Below are 16,928 nucleotides of genomic sequence, written 5' to 3'. Positions count from 1 at the left end.
TTTGTTGGGGGGCGGTTGGTAATATTCAATGTAAGTAAGACTGAATTCGGCCAGCTGAGTCCATTTAGGACAATAAGTTGCATTATTTCATCTCTGATGAAAATAAATTGAAATGTCTTTTTCTTTTATTTCAGGCCTTTTTATGGTTATCATGAGAAGGAAAGACACTTTATGAAGATCTATCTTTACAACCCTGCAATGGTGAAAAGGTACAAAGATAAATGAAATAAAAAATGAATAACTATCACTTAAGTATTTTAATAATAAAAAGAAAAATCTAGAAGAAAGGCCTGTATAGTTTGTAGCATTATTAAAGAAAGAGACCATAATATGTACATATATGTGTAAAGAGAGAGAGTCATAGCTTGGACTCTAGGAAGGATATTTTAAGGGTAAGGGACCTTGTTTTACACCCAACTGCTTCTTTTCTGTCTTAGAGAGTTTGTAGAAGTATATAAAGAGAGATGATTGGCTGCCTTGTGTAATAATCCTAGTGCCCTGCTAGCCAGACCAAATGTTCTATACCAAGAGAAATTCGTTCTTCAGTTTCAAAGCAAGGAGAAATATGTGAGAGTGAGGCCAGAGTGGGAGAGCTTTCTACTGTGAACTTAACCACTTTTCAGTACTTAAAAGATTTTTCTGATGAGATAGGTGATGTTATTAACATTTTTTTCCATATTGTTTAATGAAATGTATCACCATTTAGAAGATTTATATAACTTAGTGGATCTATATTTTCCAAATGACCAGTGCATGATGTTAGAAAATTATGCATGGGTAAAAATACTCCAAGTGTTAGGTAGACCAATAAGTTTTAATATAACAGAGTACAAAAAGTTCATTGATTTGGTTTCAAATTCCACATTATTGCTGACCTTTAAGAAACTACCACTCCATTGCATTTCCATGTAGTAGAAACAAAGATCAACGTTTACCTGAAAAGGCTATTCAGTTACTCTTCCTTTTTCCAATTATTTATCTGTGTAAGGCTGGATTTTCTTCATATGCTTCAACCAAACAATATATCAAAACAGACTGAGCTGAAGCAGATGTGAGAATCCAATTGTCTTCTATTAAAACAGAGGTTTGCAAAGATTAAAACAATTCCTCTTTTCCCACTAAATTGTTTTTGTTTTGGAAAATATAGGATTTTTTAATATATAAAACACTGTTATTTATGTTAACATATAATGGGTTTATTGTTGTTATTTTAAAATTAGTAAATAAGTTTCTTAAAATTTTCTGTTTTAACCTGATTTGGTAAGTGTCAAATCAAACAAAAGGTCTTTGACGCTGTCAATAAATTTTAAGAATGAAAAGGGGTCCTGGGGCCAAAAGTTTGAGAACCATCAAAATAAAGCTCTCTTAATTTTCAATCAAAGATTCTTAAAATCTATTCACAGCCAGTCTGTCCTTCTCACTGCCTATTACAGTGGAAGAGATTTACCCCCTTACCTCTAAAGCTCATATTCTACCCTCTTTGACCTTTGCTTCCATCTATCAGTTATCCCCATCTCCCTTTCCACACCATTTAAATATTAATAAGACTCTGTGAATTTTACACATACACACATTCATACTCAAAGACATTCATACTTACAGCTATTCTCCCAGAAGATTTTTTTTTTTTTGGGCCTGTGTTGGGTCTTCGTTGCTGTGTGTACAACTTTTCTCTAGTTGTAGCGAGTGGGGGCTACTCTTACTTGCAGTGCACGGGCTTCTCATTGCGGTGGCTTCTCTTGTCACAGAGCATGAGCTCTAGGCACGCAGGCTTCAGTAGTTGTGGCGCACAGGCTCAGTAGTTGTGGCTCGCAGGCTCTAGAGCGCAGGCTCAGTAGTTGTGGCACATGGGCTTAGTTGCTCCACAACATGTGGGATCTTCCCGGACCAGGGATCAAACCCGTGTCCCCTGCATTGGCAGGCGGATTCTCAACCACCGCGCCACCAGGGAAGTCCCCTCCCAGAAGAATTTATCTATACTTTGTGGGTTCAGTGTCTTACCTCCCATTCACTTTTTAACTTACTCCAATATAGGCTCTACTTCAACCATTTCACTCAAATTGCCTTCATTAGTGACCTCAGTGTTGTTAAACCCAATTAACACCTCTTTGTCCTTACCTTTTGACCACTTGTCAGTGCTTAGGTACCTTAATTTAGGCTGCTTTGATGTAAACCTTTTCTGGTTTTCCTCATACCTTTCTAGTCATTCATATTTACAACATTTTGTTGATTCCTCTTTTAACATTGTGGTTGTTTCTTGGACTTTTGTCTTAGGCATTGATTTTTTTTCTCTCTATATGTTCCCTTCACTTTACAGTCTTATATACTCCCATTTTTTAAAATCTTTGTGCATTTGGCTTCCAAATATATATCAGTAGCTTGAATTTTCCTCCAGAGCTCCTGACCAGTATATCAAATCATCTATCTACTGGATAAATAGAAAAGCACTATAGTTAAGAGTGAGGGGTCAAGTCAGAGAAAATTTGGGTTGAATTTTAGCACTTCCACCTTTTATTTGTGTGATTTTGGACAACATTTTGATCTAAGACCCAATTTCTCTGTTTATAAAATGGAGATAGTAGTACCATAGGTTTGTAGTAAGAATTACTTGAGATTAAGCATTTAGAGCACCCAACACAGTGTCCAGTACATAGTGCCCCAAAATATGTTTGCTTCCTCTACTCTGTTAACAAAATTATCCTTATCCTCATCCTTATTATCATTTCTAATAGTTTTATAGAAATCTCCCTGAATACTCCAGTATACCTAAACTCCAGTATATCTGAAACTGAGTTTGTCTTTATTTCCTCTACAAATAAAATCCCCAAACAAACCTGTTTTCTTCCAGTAATGTAGCACCGCCAACTAGCTGCTTAACCAAGATATCTAGGCATTATCCTCAACTCATATTGTCTCACCCTTCATATCTAGTTAGTCATCAAGTCCTGACCATTTTATTCCTTATATGTCTCCTGAATCAACACAGTTTCATGATCCTTGTTGAAGCCACCGTCATCTTAGTTTTTCTACAGTAATCTCTCACTCTCTGTCTGTAGTGTTCTGCATTCTCTAGCTAACCTGGTCATTTCATTTTCCTGCTCTTCACAGGCAAATTCCACCACCTTTTCAGATGTCTTTAATAGGCTCTGCATGATCTGACTTCTCATTACCTCTCTACCCTCCCCCTACCACCACCATAGCCTCTGTCTCTAAGCCTCACTCAGTGGTTTCAGTCCTTGAATAAACCACATTTTCTTGTGACCCTTCACATGTGCAATTTTATTTGCATGAAATACTCTTCTCCTCTCTGAGAAAAAGTATTTCCAGTTCATTGTTTAGTCTCCTGTTTTAGAGACTTCTCTTCAAGAAGGCTTTGCAGAAGCTACAGTCTGGTTAATATCCCTTCTAGATGTTTCATATACTTCCCCTGCATAGCACTTGCACTATTTATAATTGCCTGTTATTTGTATTCCCCATCATGAAGGAAAAATAACTCAGAGAATAAAAATATCAAAAGTGGTAACATCTCTGTGTGGTTGATTGAGTCATATGTCCTTTTTTAGAATTTTTGTGTAATCTTTTCAGAATTTTTTCTGGACTTTTTAAAAAAGCTAATATTTTAAAAATCCTTTTGACATCTTAGGTTTTTCAGTATAGTTAGCATTAAATTAGTTTTAGAAGTCAAAATATTCTTCATTCAAGGCATTTTTTGTCATTTTCTTTCAGAGCATGCAGCTTACTTTAAAAGTTGATTTTAAACTTTCAATTTCCAACAAAATACAAATTTCCAGTATAATTGAAATCAAAATTTTGTGTGCTAGTATAATGTGTTTTATTCTCTATATTTGTATAATCACCATTTCACTTAACATTTTAGGAAACATAATTTTATGATATAACTTTTTTTTTCTAATTTAGGATATGTGAACTTTTGCAAAGTGGAGCCATAATGAATAAATTTTATCAGCCTCATGAAGCGCATATTCCCTACCTCCTACAGCTCTTCATTGACTACAATCTGTATGGAATGAATTTAATAAATCTGGCTGCTGTCAAGTTCCGAAAAGCAAGGAGGAAAAGTAAGGTTAATTTTGCAAGTTCAAATTAAAGCTTTTGAAACAAGTATTATGTAATTTATGATTTATAAAATAATATATATTTAGAAAATAAATGCTGAGTGGATAAGGAATAAAAAGAAATGTGCAAAAATGTCTTAGAGTTTATCAAGAAAAGAATCTCAAAATAAATTTTTTTGGTAATAGCTTTATTGAGATATAATTCACACGCCTTACAATTCACTCATTTAAAATGGACACCTCTGTGGTTTTTAATATATTCACAGAGCTGTGCATCCATCACCACAATCAAATTTAGAACATTTTCAGCACCTCTAAAGGAAATCTTTATCAATCACCCCCAGTCCTCCCTTAGCAACCATGAATCTTCTGTCTCTCTGTTTGCCCATTCTGCACATCTCATATAAATGGAATCATATGTTTATTTATTTTCACTTAGCCTAATGTTTTCATGGTTCATCCATGTTGTAGCATATATCAGTATTTCATTCCTTTTTATGGCCAGGTAATATTCTGCTATGAATATGCTACATCGTTTATTGATTCATCAATTGACGGATGTTTGGGTTTCCTCATTTTGGCTATTATGAACAGTGCTGCTGTGAACATTCATGTACAAGTATTTGTGTAGCCATATGTTTTCATTTCTCTTGGGCATATACCTAGGAATAGAATAAAATGCTGTAACATCTTTTGCATTTTATTGTTGGATTCCTTCTCCTCTACTTAAAACAAAGTGAAACCAACATTTTTCCTCCAACCCTGCTGTCCTTTATGTTATAATTATTTTCTTCGTTTTCACTGACAAACTTTTAAAACCAAAAGTTAGCTTTTTTTTCTCTTGTTGTTTACCAGCTATTCTTTTTTGGTTTAACTCCTTGGGTCTCTTCTACCATACCCAAACTGTGCTCTGAAAAGTAACCAGGGAGGACTTTTTCCCCCTGAATGGTGGGTTAGGTTATTGGGATCCACCCTCCTACTAAAACCAATTTAATAACTAGGTAAGATTTTTTTTTTTAATCTATCACAGAGATTATAAACAATAAAGAAGTACTGGCCAAAAGAGGAAATAGAATGCTGAAAACAGCCTTTGCCCTGAGGGGTTTGCTAATCCTGGCTGCCTCCATTGAGACAGCCTTACTAGGTGAGGGAGCCAGAAACAACAACTCAGGGCCTGCTGGACAGGTTGGAACCCTCCAGAATAAGGTAGGGTTTCAAAGAGATATACCCAAACTAGGAAATGGAACAACTTTGAGACAGTTCAGTTTGAATCTCTTGGGACTAAAAGAGATTCCCAAATCTAGAACTTCATCTTAGGTGGTGGGATCATTGGATATCCATATGCCAGAAAATAAAAATAAAAGAGACCAGACATATACTTCATACCTTGTATAAAAATTAACTCAAAATGGATCATAGACTTAAATGTAAAATGTAAATCTATCAGACTTCTAGAAGAAAACAATGAGAAAATCTCCTGACAAGTTGATTTTGTCAAAGTTAAAAACTTTTTCTCTGTAAAAAATAATATTAAGAGAATAAAAAGATAAGTCACAGACTGGGAGAGAATATTTTCAAATAACATATCTGATAAAGTACTTATATCTTGAATAATATAAAGAATTCCTAAAACTCAACAAAAGCAAACAACCCCATTAAAAATGGTCAAAAGACCTGAACAGACACTTCAACAAAGAAGAAGATATAAAGATGGCAAACAGGAATAGATGATTCTCAACAGTATATATCATTAGGGAAATGCATTTTAAAACCACAAAGAGCAACCATTACACACCTATTAGAATGGTTAAAATCCAAAAAAAACTAGCAATAAACAAATGCTGGTAAGGATGGGAGCAGCATCAACTCTCATTCATTGCTTGTGGGAAGGCAAAATGGTGTAGTCACTTTGGAAGACAGTTTGGCAGTTTCTTGTAATGTTAAATATAGACTTAACATATGACCCAGCAGTTACACTCCTGTATGTTTACCAAGTGATTTAAAACTCATGTCCACCTAAAAACCTGTATGCAAATGTATATAGCAACTTTATTTCATAATTGCTAAAAATCTAAAGTAACCAAGATGTCCACTCAGTGGGACAATGGATAAACTGTTATATACCAATACAGTGGAATGCTATTTGTCAGTAAAACACATCAAGCTCTTGATTCATACAACATCGATGAATCTTTAATGCATTTTACTAAGTGAAAGAAGCCAGACCCAAAAGACTACAAGTTGTTTGATTTTATTCATACAACATTCTGGTAAAGGCAAAACTATAGAAATGTAAAACATATTAGTGGTTGCCAGGAGTTGGAGAAGAGGAGAATGTTGACTACAAAGCCAATATATAGGGGAACTTTTTTTTTTTGGTAGGGGAACTTTTAGGATGAAGGAATTATTCTGTATGTTACTGGCACGGTGGTATGATTCTATGCAATCTTCAAACCCATGAAATTGTACCTTAACCAAGTATTGATGGTTAACATCTCCAGTGATGGCATATGGATATCGTGTCCCCTCTCATGTGATATGATGAGGATGCTTCACCTCTGTGGTATTCTTCATGGAAACCCATAATAACAATCTAATCATGAGGAAAACATCAACAGACCCAGATTGGAGGACGTCCTGTAGATGAACTGACCAGTACTCATGACTGTCAAGGTCATGAAAAACAAGGAAAGACTGAGAAATAGACCAGAGGAGACTAGGGAGACATGATAACTAACTACAATGTGGTACCCTGCATTGGATCCTGAAACAGAAAATGGACAGTAGTGGATAAACTGCTGAAATTCAAATAAAGTGTATAGTGTAGTTAATAGGAAGGTATCTGTGTCAGTTTTTTTGTTTTGACAGATGTGCTTTGATAATGTAAAATGTTAACAATGGGAGGGGTGTGGTAAGCAGATTCAGAAAATGTACTATTCTTGTAACTTTCCTGTATCTAAAATTATTCCAAAATATAAAGGTTATTGGGGGAAAAAAGAAAAACAGTTTGTTTATCAGTGTCAAATATAGCTGGGAGTTCAAGAAGAATTGAGGAATGGAAAATGTTCTAGAGAGTGTACGGGAGGTATTTATAGGAAAAGGAGGTCAGTTTTACAAAAGTTTGTTTCCAGTAGGTGAAAAAGCATGAGGAAAGTTCGAATTAGCAAATATATGTAAGCCATTTATTTTAGTTATAAAAGTTAAATGAGTATTGGAAGGGATTTTTTTTTCAAAATACGGAAAATTTTTACAATTTGAAGGCAGAAATATATGAAATTTCGTTGGGGGAAATTAAAAGCAGGGAAATTTCAAGTATGGTGAAATGTTTATTTTAGGTTTTTGTTTTGTTTTGTTAAAAAAATAGATAAAAGATTATAATGAAAAGAATAGGTGAATTTTTTTGTATTATATTTTGTCATGTAATATCAGACACATAATTAAATGGACAGTAAACTTATTGTAAATATGTTGCATATATATGCACAACTTAACATTTTAATCTTGTAAGACAAGTTAATTTAGTACATAATGTAGTCTTTTGAAAATAAATTCAAAAGTGAAAAATATTTAGAAATTTTAATACTACATATGCATATACCATTTTGTCTTATTATTCAGTTATATACTCAGTTGCCAAATGAAACGGAAATGTTGCTAATTACTGTTGTTAAGGTGAAGTATATAGAAGTACTTAAATAGAGTAAATATTTTTAGCATCATAGAGGGATTTTTTTACAGTTCTCCATAGTGCCTTTATATTACATTTTTAACATCCAGAGTTGAAAAGAATTATATATGTATTTTTAAATAAAATAATACATAAAGTGGAGGTAAAGTGTGAATTTTTATACTGTGATAACTTTGAATTAGTAAACTTGTGTAGATTTTTCACTCATATAAATTTCTTAGAAAATAATATTTGTGTTTTAATTTACAACTTGCAAAGTAATTTCATATACATGCCCTAGCCACATAACAGCAAAGCCTTCAGAAACTTCTGAAGGTATATAGAATCAGTTACATGGTTTGTTATGTGTTTTGTTAATATAGCAAAGATGGTAAGTCTAATTAATTACATAATTTTGTGATCAAGCTAACCAAATAAGAAAAAGTATCAAATTTAGTTGGAGAGGATTGCAAATTTAATATCTTTCTTAATGTTAGGATTCCTTCTATGCCATTCACTCAAGCTTTCTTTATCTGAAAATTTAAATTCCCCATAAGAGATCACAAAAAAAATTGCTAAAATTTAGAGACTACTTCCAAAGCATGGCCCCAGGACTCAGTTTCTACAGCTGGGACAACTAAGCAAATGCATAGTTCCCTCCAACTGCTCGTCAAATTGTATTTGCATTTGCCCCAGGTTTCCACTCACTGTTATTGCCATTACTTTCGAAATGCATTGTGTATTTTCTTTTTATTCAGGGATTAGCATTAAAGTATGTTTTGAATTTTATCTGGAATCTGATTTCCACTAGAATTTTAGTTGAGGCTCATATAGAATACCCTAGGAATTTAAAGTCTACAAAAATTCTTGGTTCTTTATTTTTAAAATGAGATTTGAAGCATACCTATCACAATAGCGCATTTAAATGTATCATAATTCTATTCTAGTATGAAGATATTGTGGCCATTTCTCTTTCATATCCATATATTGCAAATACTTTTCCCCATGTCGGTTTGGAATCATTACTCTCCACTGTGCATATGCATTCCGGTATGTTTATGAATTTTTAGGATACAATTTTAGGAACTGGTCATATGGATTGTTTACTAATATACTTAAAGGGTAATTATATGTAAGTTAAAAGTGGAACTTACCCCTTTTACCTTTTTATTCCTAGGTGATCCATTACGTGCGAGTGGATCTTGCAAGAATCAGCTACCAGGAAGAAATTCTCTTACTGGTACTTTATTTCGGTGGGAAGAAGATGAAATACCAAGGTTAGTTTATGTTGTAAAGGAAAGGAAAAATTATTTACATATATCCTACTCTATTCAGAAGTCAATGGTTAGCATAATTTAATTTTAACCTTTATTGTAATTGTTTTTTATCTGTAAGTTTATCAAAAAAGCAAATCTCAACATTAGTGTGTTACATGGATCATAGATTTCAAGAACAGACCATGAAAATATACCTAGTTATTACCTAATTAATAAAAGAAATCTGGTTGTGTTTATACTTCTCTCCAACATCCATCTTCTTTGTACATTCTAAATTGACATCCTATAACTTGTCAAGTAAAAATTGCATAATAAAATAACAATCTAAAACCTAAATGGCGGGACTTCCCTGGTGTGCAGTGGTTAAGAATCCATCTGCCAGTGCAGGGGACACGGGTTCAATCCCTGATCCGGGAAGATCCCACATGCCGCGTAGTAACTAAGCCCATGTGCCACAACTACTGAGCCTGTGCTCTAGAGCCCGTGAGCCACGACTTCTGAGCCCGCATGCCTAGAGCCTGTGCAAGAAGAGAAGCCACTGCAGTGAGGAGCCCACACACCGCAATGAAGAGTAGCCTCCACTCGCTGCAACTAGAGAAAGCCTGCACGTAGCAAAAAAGACCCAACACAGCTAAAAAAAAAAACCTAAATGGCGAATATTTTAAATAAAAATAACCCCTAAATATTTCCAAATATTAAATATTTGTGGGGAGGGCTTCCCTGGTGGTGCAGTGGTTGAGAGTCCGCCTGCCGATGCAGGGGACACGGGTTCGTGCCCCAGTCCGGGAAGATCCCACATGCCGTGGAGCGGCTGGGCCCGTGAGCCATGGCAGCTGAGCCTGCGCGTCTGGAGCCTGTGCTCCGCAATAGGAGAGGCCACAACAGTGAGAGGCCTGCGTACCGCAAAAAAAAAAAAAAAAAAAAATATGTGTGTGTATATATATATATATATTTGTGGGGAAAAAAGTGGGTTGACATAATGTATATGAATAATACAACTTATAATTTCTTTTGACTTTTATTATTTATTAGACTTTCTTAGAGGCGGTAACATATTCCAACTGTTTAGATTTCCTTACCATAAAGCAGATATGTAATCAGTACCTATCTAAATTATCAGTAATAGCTTAATCTACATAGAACTCAGAGGTTTTCTGTTTTATGCCACAAAGTTGTTGCCCAAGCTTTCTTGATTGTTTTATTGATCATTTGGATATTGATAGGGTGGTATGGTTTCCTCTTTTCACTACACATATGTCACCTGATACGTTTCTAAGCAGATATTTTTTATGTAAAGTGCAAAGTAGAAAAAGTGTTTAGTGAAATGACTTTATTTTTTATTTCAAGGTAAGAAAATGTGAATTTATTAATCAGTTGAAGATAAACGGTCAAAAATATTTGTTTAGAGCTTAATTTATATAGTTTAAGATCTTAATATGTTCTTCACAGAATTTCCATATTATAGAATTACTTGGGCTTTTTAAGACCTAAAATTAAGAGAGAATCTCATTAAATGATGATGGAAATACATTGTTTTATGACTGGAATATTATACCAGAATGAGACTTCAAAGACTTCAAATGGACAGTGACTTGCTTTACTTCTAGATTCAGTTAACATGTATCAGGACTTTTTGGTAAAAGTTGTATATGTACACATACACATGTACTTCTAGGTTCCCTCTCAGATACAGCAGAATTGTTTTTATAATTGTGTTGAAGTGGTATCAACTTTAGAGACAGCATTATTTACCACATCAAATTCAATTTCTAATCAGTCCAGAGCAAAGTGACTGACAAACTATTTACTTTCTCATTTTTATGTCTATGATACAGTTCCTCTATGTCTCTAAAATTGGAGCAAATCAACTTAACCCAAGGATTTTACCTACTCACTAGATCCCGTGGTTTTCAAAGTTCTACATTAACTTGTTTTTTGCATGATCAATTCAAGTCTAGGTTTATTTTTATTTGAAGCCTTTTTGAACAAACATCTTTCTGGTTAGGTCATAAGACTATAGTAAAGCTTCACTGCTTATGAGTTAGTTTGGAGAAGCTCTCTGTATTATAATGAAAAGTTTGAATCATTACTTTTAAGAGCAAAGATATGAAAAGGCAAACTAGTGAAACTAGACAAGGTATTCAGAATTAGAATTTATAATAAATGTAGGCTAGCTATATATTTTTGTCCCAAGTTTTTAGGATTCTTATATTAAACATGAAAATCCATAATTTTATCAAATACAGATAACATAATGTCAAACATTTTTGCCAAATCAGTGCTCTTAAATTTTATTAGTCTCATTTTTATCCCCAGTACTAGCACCTTCCTCTGGGTACCTTTTTTTGTTTGGTTTTTTTTTAACCCAAAAGTATTTTATATCCCTTCACAAACATTTCAAGGTCCATAACAAATAGAGAGCAACAAACTCATAATGAGATAAGAGTGCTGAGTTAGCAGCTGTACTAACCTTACCTGCTAGCTCGTTGTAAATTACCACATATCATGGACCTTCAAGGTCATTTGCCAGAGTGTTAAATTCACAAAAGTTGAGTCTACTGCAGTAATCTCAACCTGGCTGTCCATCAGAATGATCTGAACAGATTTTTAAAATTGTATATGTCTGAACTCCACCCTCAGTGATTGTAATTACTGACTGTAATTGTCTGTTGTGTTAAGCTATGAACAGAAATGTTCAGAGAGGCATGGTTTTCTAAATACCATTGTATTGCTTATCTACCTTTCATGACTAAAATGAATGGTCTACATGTATTTGCTGACTTGATTTTTTTACTCACACTTTTTCTGTTTACTGGAAACAAATTTTTAATTCTGAAAACTACTTCCTTTCCCTAGGAACTCCTCCTATACTGAATGTCTGAAGTAGGCAAGAAATAGTTGTAAATTTCTACTATGAGATTGCATTATTTTTTTTTTTTTCTGTGGTACGTGAGCCTCTCACTGTTGTGGCCTCTTCCGTTGCGGAGCACAGGCTCCGGACGCGCAGGCCCAGTGGCCATGGCTCACGGGCCCAGCCGCTCCACGGCATGCGGGATCTTCCCGGACCAGGGCACGAACCCGCGTCGCCTGCATCGTCAGGTGGATTCCCAACCATTGCGCCACCAGGGAAGCCGAAGAGATTGCATTTTTTAATGTTATTGTTTCCCTCCTTTGTCACAAATGTTCTACTCCTGGAAAGTTCACCCTTGAAATGTATAATACACCGCTTCCAAAAGTGTGAAACTTTTTAGTATAAAGGAGAAAACTGTTGGCCAAAAACTATTTTATCTGGTACTTTAATTCATGGCATAACTGATGTTGGTAAATTATATGGGTAAAGAAGACAAGCTATATTGACAATTACTTTTTCTGAAAGTTAAAGAGATGGATATATTGTGATAGGTTGACTAATATGTTCCTTCTCTGTCAATGGTAAAAAGATATGTGTGTGTTGTGTCTATACATATATATAAATAGTAAAAGTTTTGTGGTTTAACAAATTAATCTCTAATATTCCATCAAAATTTCTGTTCAAACACGCATTCCTTAGGTATAGACAATGGAAAATGAGGTTTTGTTAATGTTTCTCGTAAAACATTTTTAAATGTTTCAAATATTAATGAAATCTTCTATCATCCACTTTCTAGTAAAAGTTCTCTCCTTTTCATTTGGTGTCCCTGTTGGTAGGAGATATGAATTTTGGAATGGATAAACTGGGATCCATACTAGTTGTCATGTTTATTCTGTCAAGCAGGGACATTTATGTGACGTCATCTGAAATCTTTCATGTGGTTCTGATGAAAAACAAAAATGCTTTTGAGTCAAAGAGCATTAGTGGGGAATAGTTCTGTAGTTCTCATAAAAAGTAATGACCTCATGGTGTCACCTCTTTTCCTAGCTATGATCCCACTATTGGACTCATGTGGTTTCTCAATTCTATAGTTATGGAAAATTTTTAAACATTCTCCAGCTTAGCAGTAGTTGAGGGCAGGGAGAACAGTATCATTTGCTCACTTTTCAGTATGTTCACCTCCCCTCATCTTTTGTTTTATATATATATTCCCTCCTCATTTTTAAAAACCATCTACGATTGCTGAGATAGATGCCTCTGGGCAAATAATTGCATGTGTGTATGGTTTTTGATGCATCCCCTCTGTTGTCCCTCTGTTATCTTATCCCATCCTGCCCTGGATGTGACCCACATGCTGAAACATTGTACATTCCTTTTCTATAAAATATAATGAACCAAAATATGTAAAATAGACTCCAAAAGTATCTCAATGGAGTTGTCAATTTTGTGTTTCTCTTCCTGTTTTTTGTTTCTTTGTATATACACACAGTATCAATTATGTCATGAATAATTGTGGATTAATATAATACCACTGGTTTTTCTGGTTACCACATAAACATGAAAAATTGTTAAGTAATAAAAATCTTAAGAAAGTTTTCTCTTAATTATTGTGTCTTTTGATACTTCTTTAATACAGCTCTTTAATACTGGAAGGTGTTGAACCACAGAGTACTTGTGAATTAGAAGTGGATGCTGTAGCTGCTGATATCTTAAATCGGTTGGACATTGAAGGTATATACACAGTTATTGTTAATATATGTTTTTATTTTTAAAAATCCATGACCAAAGGTTGGAAAAAGTAGGGAAGAAAACGTTACTAGGGAAGTGAAATTACTTAAAGAAGGAGGATGTAAAATGTTATGAAGATTTTTTTCTGTACCTCTGATGAGATAGTCATTATTTTTTCATTTATGCTTTCATTCATATGAGTTTGTTTGCATAGACATGAACCTAAAGTAAGTGTGACACTAAATAAATTAGCCATTATAAAAGAATTTACTATGCTTTGCCTTTTAATTTTTTTATTTCCAGGTTATATACCAGGGAGGAGACTTTTAGGTCTGCTGGCTATAATCAAATGTTTGAATCTTATTCACTTGCTGTGTTTTTGGGAACTAGTAGGAAAACTAAAAAAGGAGTAATACAGTAAATATAGGTTGGGATAATTTGTCTGTTTTATTACACAAAGTAGGTAATTGTTTTTCTTAAAAAACAGTATTTTTTTTTAAGTATGGATTTCTTTAAGCAAGTATTTTTCACTTTGACCCTTGTAATATTGAAGTATTATTATGATTACAGCTCAAATTGGTGGAAACCCTGGTCTACAGGCCATATGGGAAGATGAAAAGCAACGGCGAAGAAACAAAAATGAAACTTCTCAAATTAGTCAACCCGAATCACAAGGTATAAATGATTTTCTTTTAACTGGATATTTTAATGGAAAAGTTTAAGCCATTGAGTTTTTACTGTGACATTAGATTTTGCTTTTCAAACTACCTTTAAATTTTCTATATATATTTTCCCTATTCTCATTGCTCTGAACCATAATTCTGTACCTCCAAAGTGTCACTCATTGTCTCTCTTCGCATGAGAAATTGACGTCTTCATTGGCCTTGGTTTTCACTGGTAGTACCTTTTTCTCCTTTTTCATTCTGTGGTATGTTTTAACCTCTTGTATTTCCAAATGAGCTATAGAATACTTAAAGAAGAGCATGAATCCCAACTTAGAAACACTTCATTTAATTCATTATGCTTTGAAAATGTCACCCATGAAATTCTGCCCCCATGTTATTTTCTGGGTATGTCATATAAATTCTGACTTTGATTACCTTGTACATCTCTGAAGAAAATACTCATTTTATTTTTTACTAAACCCTGCTATATTCAAAAAGAATTTGAAGGGGCTTAATTAATGCCATGGATACAACAAAAATTTTTAAATAAAGGTAAAAGAATAGAAGACATAATTCAAAAGGCAAAGGTATTTGAAATACAGTAGTAAGCCTATACTGAAGTCCAATTAAAATTTGTATTATAATCTCTTGGACCCTAAAAATCCTTTGATAAGTTTTGAATGCCTTTAATTTCTTTTAAAATAGAAATATTTTATAAAGGGAAAATTTCTAGGTTCGGGGTGTATGATACATTTATAGGTAGAAAATAATGTTTTTCTCTTTTAGATTTAAGTTGTAGAACTTAGACTGACTTTAAGTGCTTAATTTCATAGCTTCAGTAACAACCATTTCTCTTTTGTTTGATTTATAATAGGACTACTTTTATGTGGTGTTGTATGTGTCAAGGATAGGAAATTGCTACTATTTTAAAAGCTCTTCTAGGAAAAAGGAAAATATTTCATTTATTTGCTTTCTACATTTTTTAATGCACTTTTAAAATTCAAAGATCACAGGTTTGTGCCAGCAACAGAAAGTGAAAAAACATTTCAGAAGAGACTTCAGGAAATTCTCAAACAGAATGATTTCTCTGTGTAAGTGGTTATTTATTATAGATCTCAGAACTAATTTTATTGCTTTGATATATAGTTTGTTATAAAGGATATGTTTTAATTAAGCAGAACATTATCAGGATCTGTGGACTACAGCGATGGATCCCAGGAGTTCTCTGCTGAATTAACATTGCACTCTGAGGTTCTGTCTCCTGATATTCTTCACTGTACACCGGCTAATATGGTAGAAGTCCACAAAGACACAGAGTTGAGCAAAGGTGAGGTTTTCTTTCAAGTGTACAGAAAATACCATAACAGACATCCTGTGTATCTAGCACTGAGATATAAGTATTTGGTTGAGTTAGCTAATTTTTTTTTTTTCCTGAGAAATAAACATCATTGATGTAGCAAAGACCTCTCTCCCATTCTTTTACCTTTTCTTCATCTCTAGAGGTAAGCACTATTCTGAAGTTGGTACAAACTGTTACAATATATGATTTTGTGTTTTCTTATATATGTATGTCCAAAACATATGCTATTATTTATTTTTTGTGGTACGCGGGCCTCTCACTGTTGTGGCCTCTCCTGTTGCGAAGCACAGGCTCCGCACGCGCAGGCTCAGTGGCCATGGCTCATGGGCCCAGCTGCTCTGCGGCATGTGGGATCTTCCCGGACCGGGGCACGAACCCGTGTCCCCTGCATCGGCAGGCGGACTCTCAACCACTGCGCCACCAGGGAAGCCCATATACTATTATTTTAGGTTTTAGATTTTACATAAATGGTGTCCTACTTGGCGTAGATTAAGTAACTTGCTTTTTTTCATTCAACGTTATGTTTTTTAACAACTTAATTAGGGTATAATTTATGTAACATAAAATTCACTCATTTTAAGTGTATAACTCAGTGATTTATAGTAAATTTACAGAGTTGTACTAACATCTCCGTAATTCAATTTTAGAATAGTTCCTTCTCCTCATAAGATTCTTTGTGTCCATTTGCAGTCACCCCTCCAACCCCAAGTAACCACTCATCATCTTCCTTGTCTCTCAAGATTTGCCTTTTCTGGATATGTCATGTAAATGAAATCATACAAAATGTGATCTTTTGTGCCTTGCTGCTTTCACTTAGCATAATGTTTTCAGGCTCATCCATATTGGAGTATCTATCAGTATTTCATTCCATTTTATTGCCTAGTAGTAGTGCATTCTACTGATATATTTTATTGACTAATTCATCAGTTGATGAAAATTTGAGTTGTTTTCACTTTTTGGCCCTTAAGAATAATGATGCTCTGAACATTTATGTCTTTGTATGGGTATATATTTTCATTTTTCTTGAGTAGATAACAAGGAAGAGAATTGCTGGATCGTTTGATAAATTTGTGTGTAATTTTTAATAAATTACCAAACTGTTTTCCAAAGTGACTGCACTGTTTTACATTCCCACCAGCAGTATATGAGGGTTTCAGAAACCCCACGATCTCACTAACACTTGTTATTATCTGTCTTTTTTTATATAGCCATCCTAGTATGTGTGAAACGGCATCTCATTATGGTTTAATCATCATACCCCTCATTAATGATGTTGAGTATCTTTTGTGTCAGCAATAATAACT

General features: G+C 34.1%; 1 protein-coding gene across 2 annotated transcripts in view; it reads left to right on the top strand.

The window, feature by feature from the left end:
* The window catches only part of REV3L (REV3 like, DNA directed polymerase zeta catalytic subunit), a 186,488-nt gene that overhangs the window by 62,559 nt on the left and 107,001 nt on the right, over nt 1-16,928 (top strand). For both annotated transcript variants that reach the window (XM_082669081.1, XM_082669080.1), the window contains exons 3-9: nt 135-209; nt 3,919-4,079; nt 8,921-9,020; nt 13,508-13,602; nt 14,170-14,274; nt 15,271-15,355; nt 15,443-15,591. In XM_082669081.1, coding sequence (XP_082525207.1) covers nt 135-209; nt 3,919-4,079; nt 8,921-9,020; nt 13,508-13,602; nt 14,170-14,274; nt 15,271-15,355; nt 15,443-15,591 — 770 coding nt within the window. The remainder of the gene's footprint in view (nt 1-134; nt 210-3,918; nt 4,080-8,920; nt 9,021-13,507; nt 13,603-14,169; nt 14,275-15,270; nt 15,356-15,442; nt 15,592-16,928) is intronic.

This window comes from Grampus griseus, assembly GCF_964374135.1.
Source record: "Grampus griseus genome assembly, chromosome: 13".
Taxonomy (NCBI): domain Eukaryota; kingdom Metazoa; phylum Chordata; class Mammalia; order Artiodactyla; family Delphinidae; genus Grampus; species Grampus griseus.
Note: the sequence above shows the minus strand (reverse complement) of the source record. Positions and strands in the feature narration are given on the sequence as shown.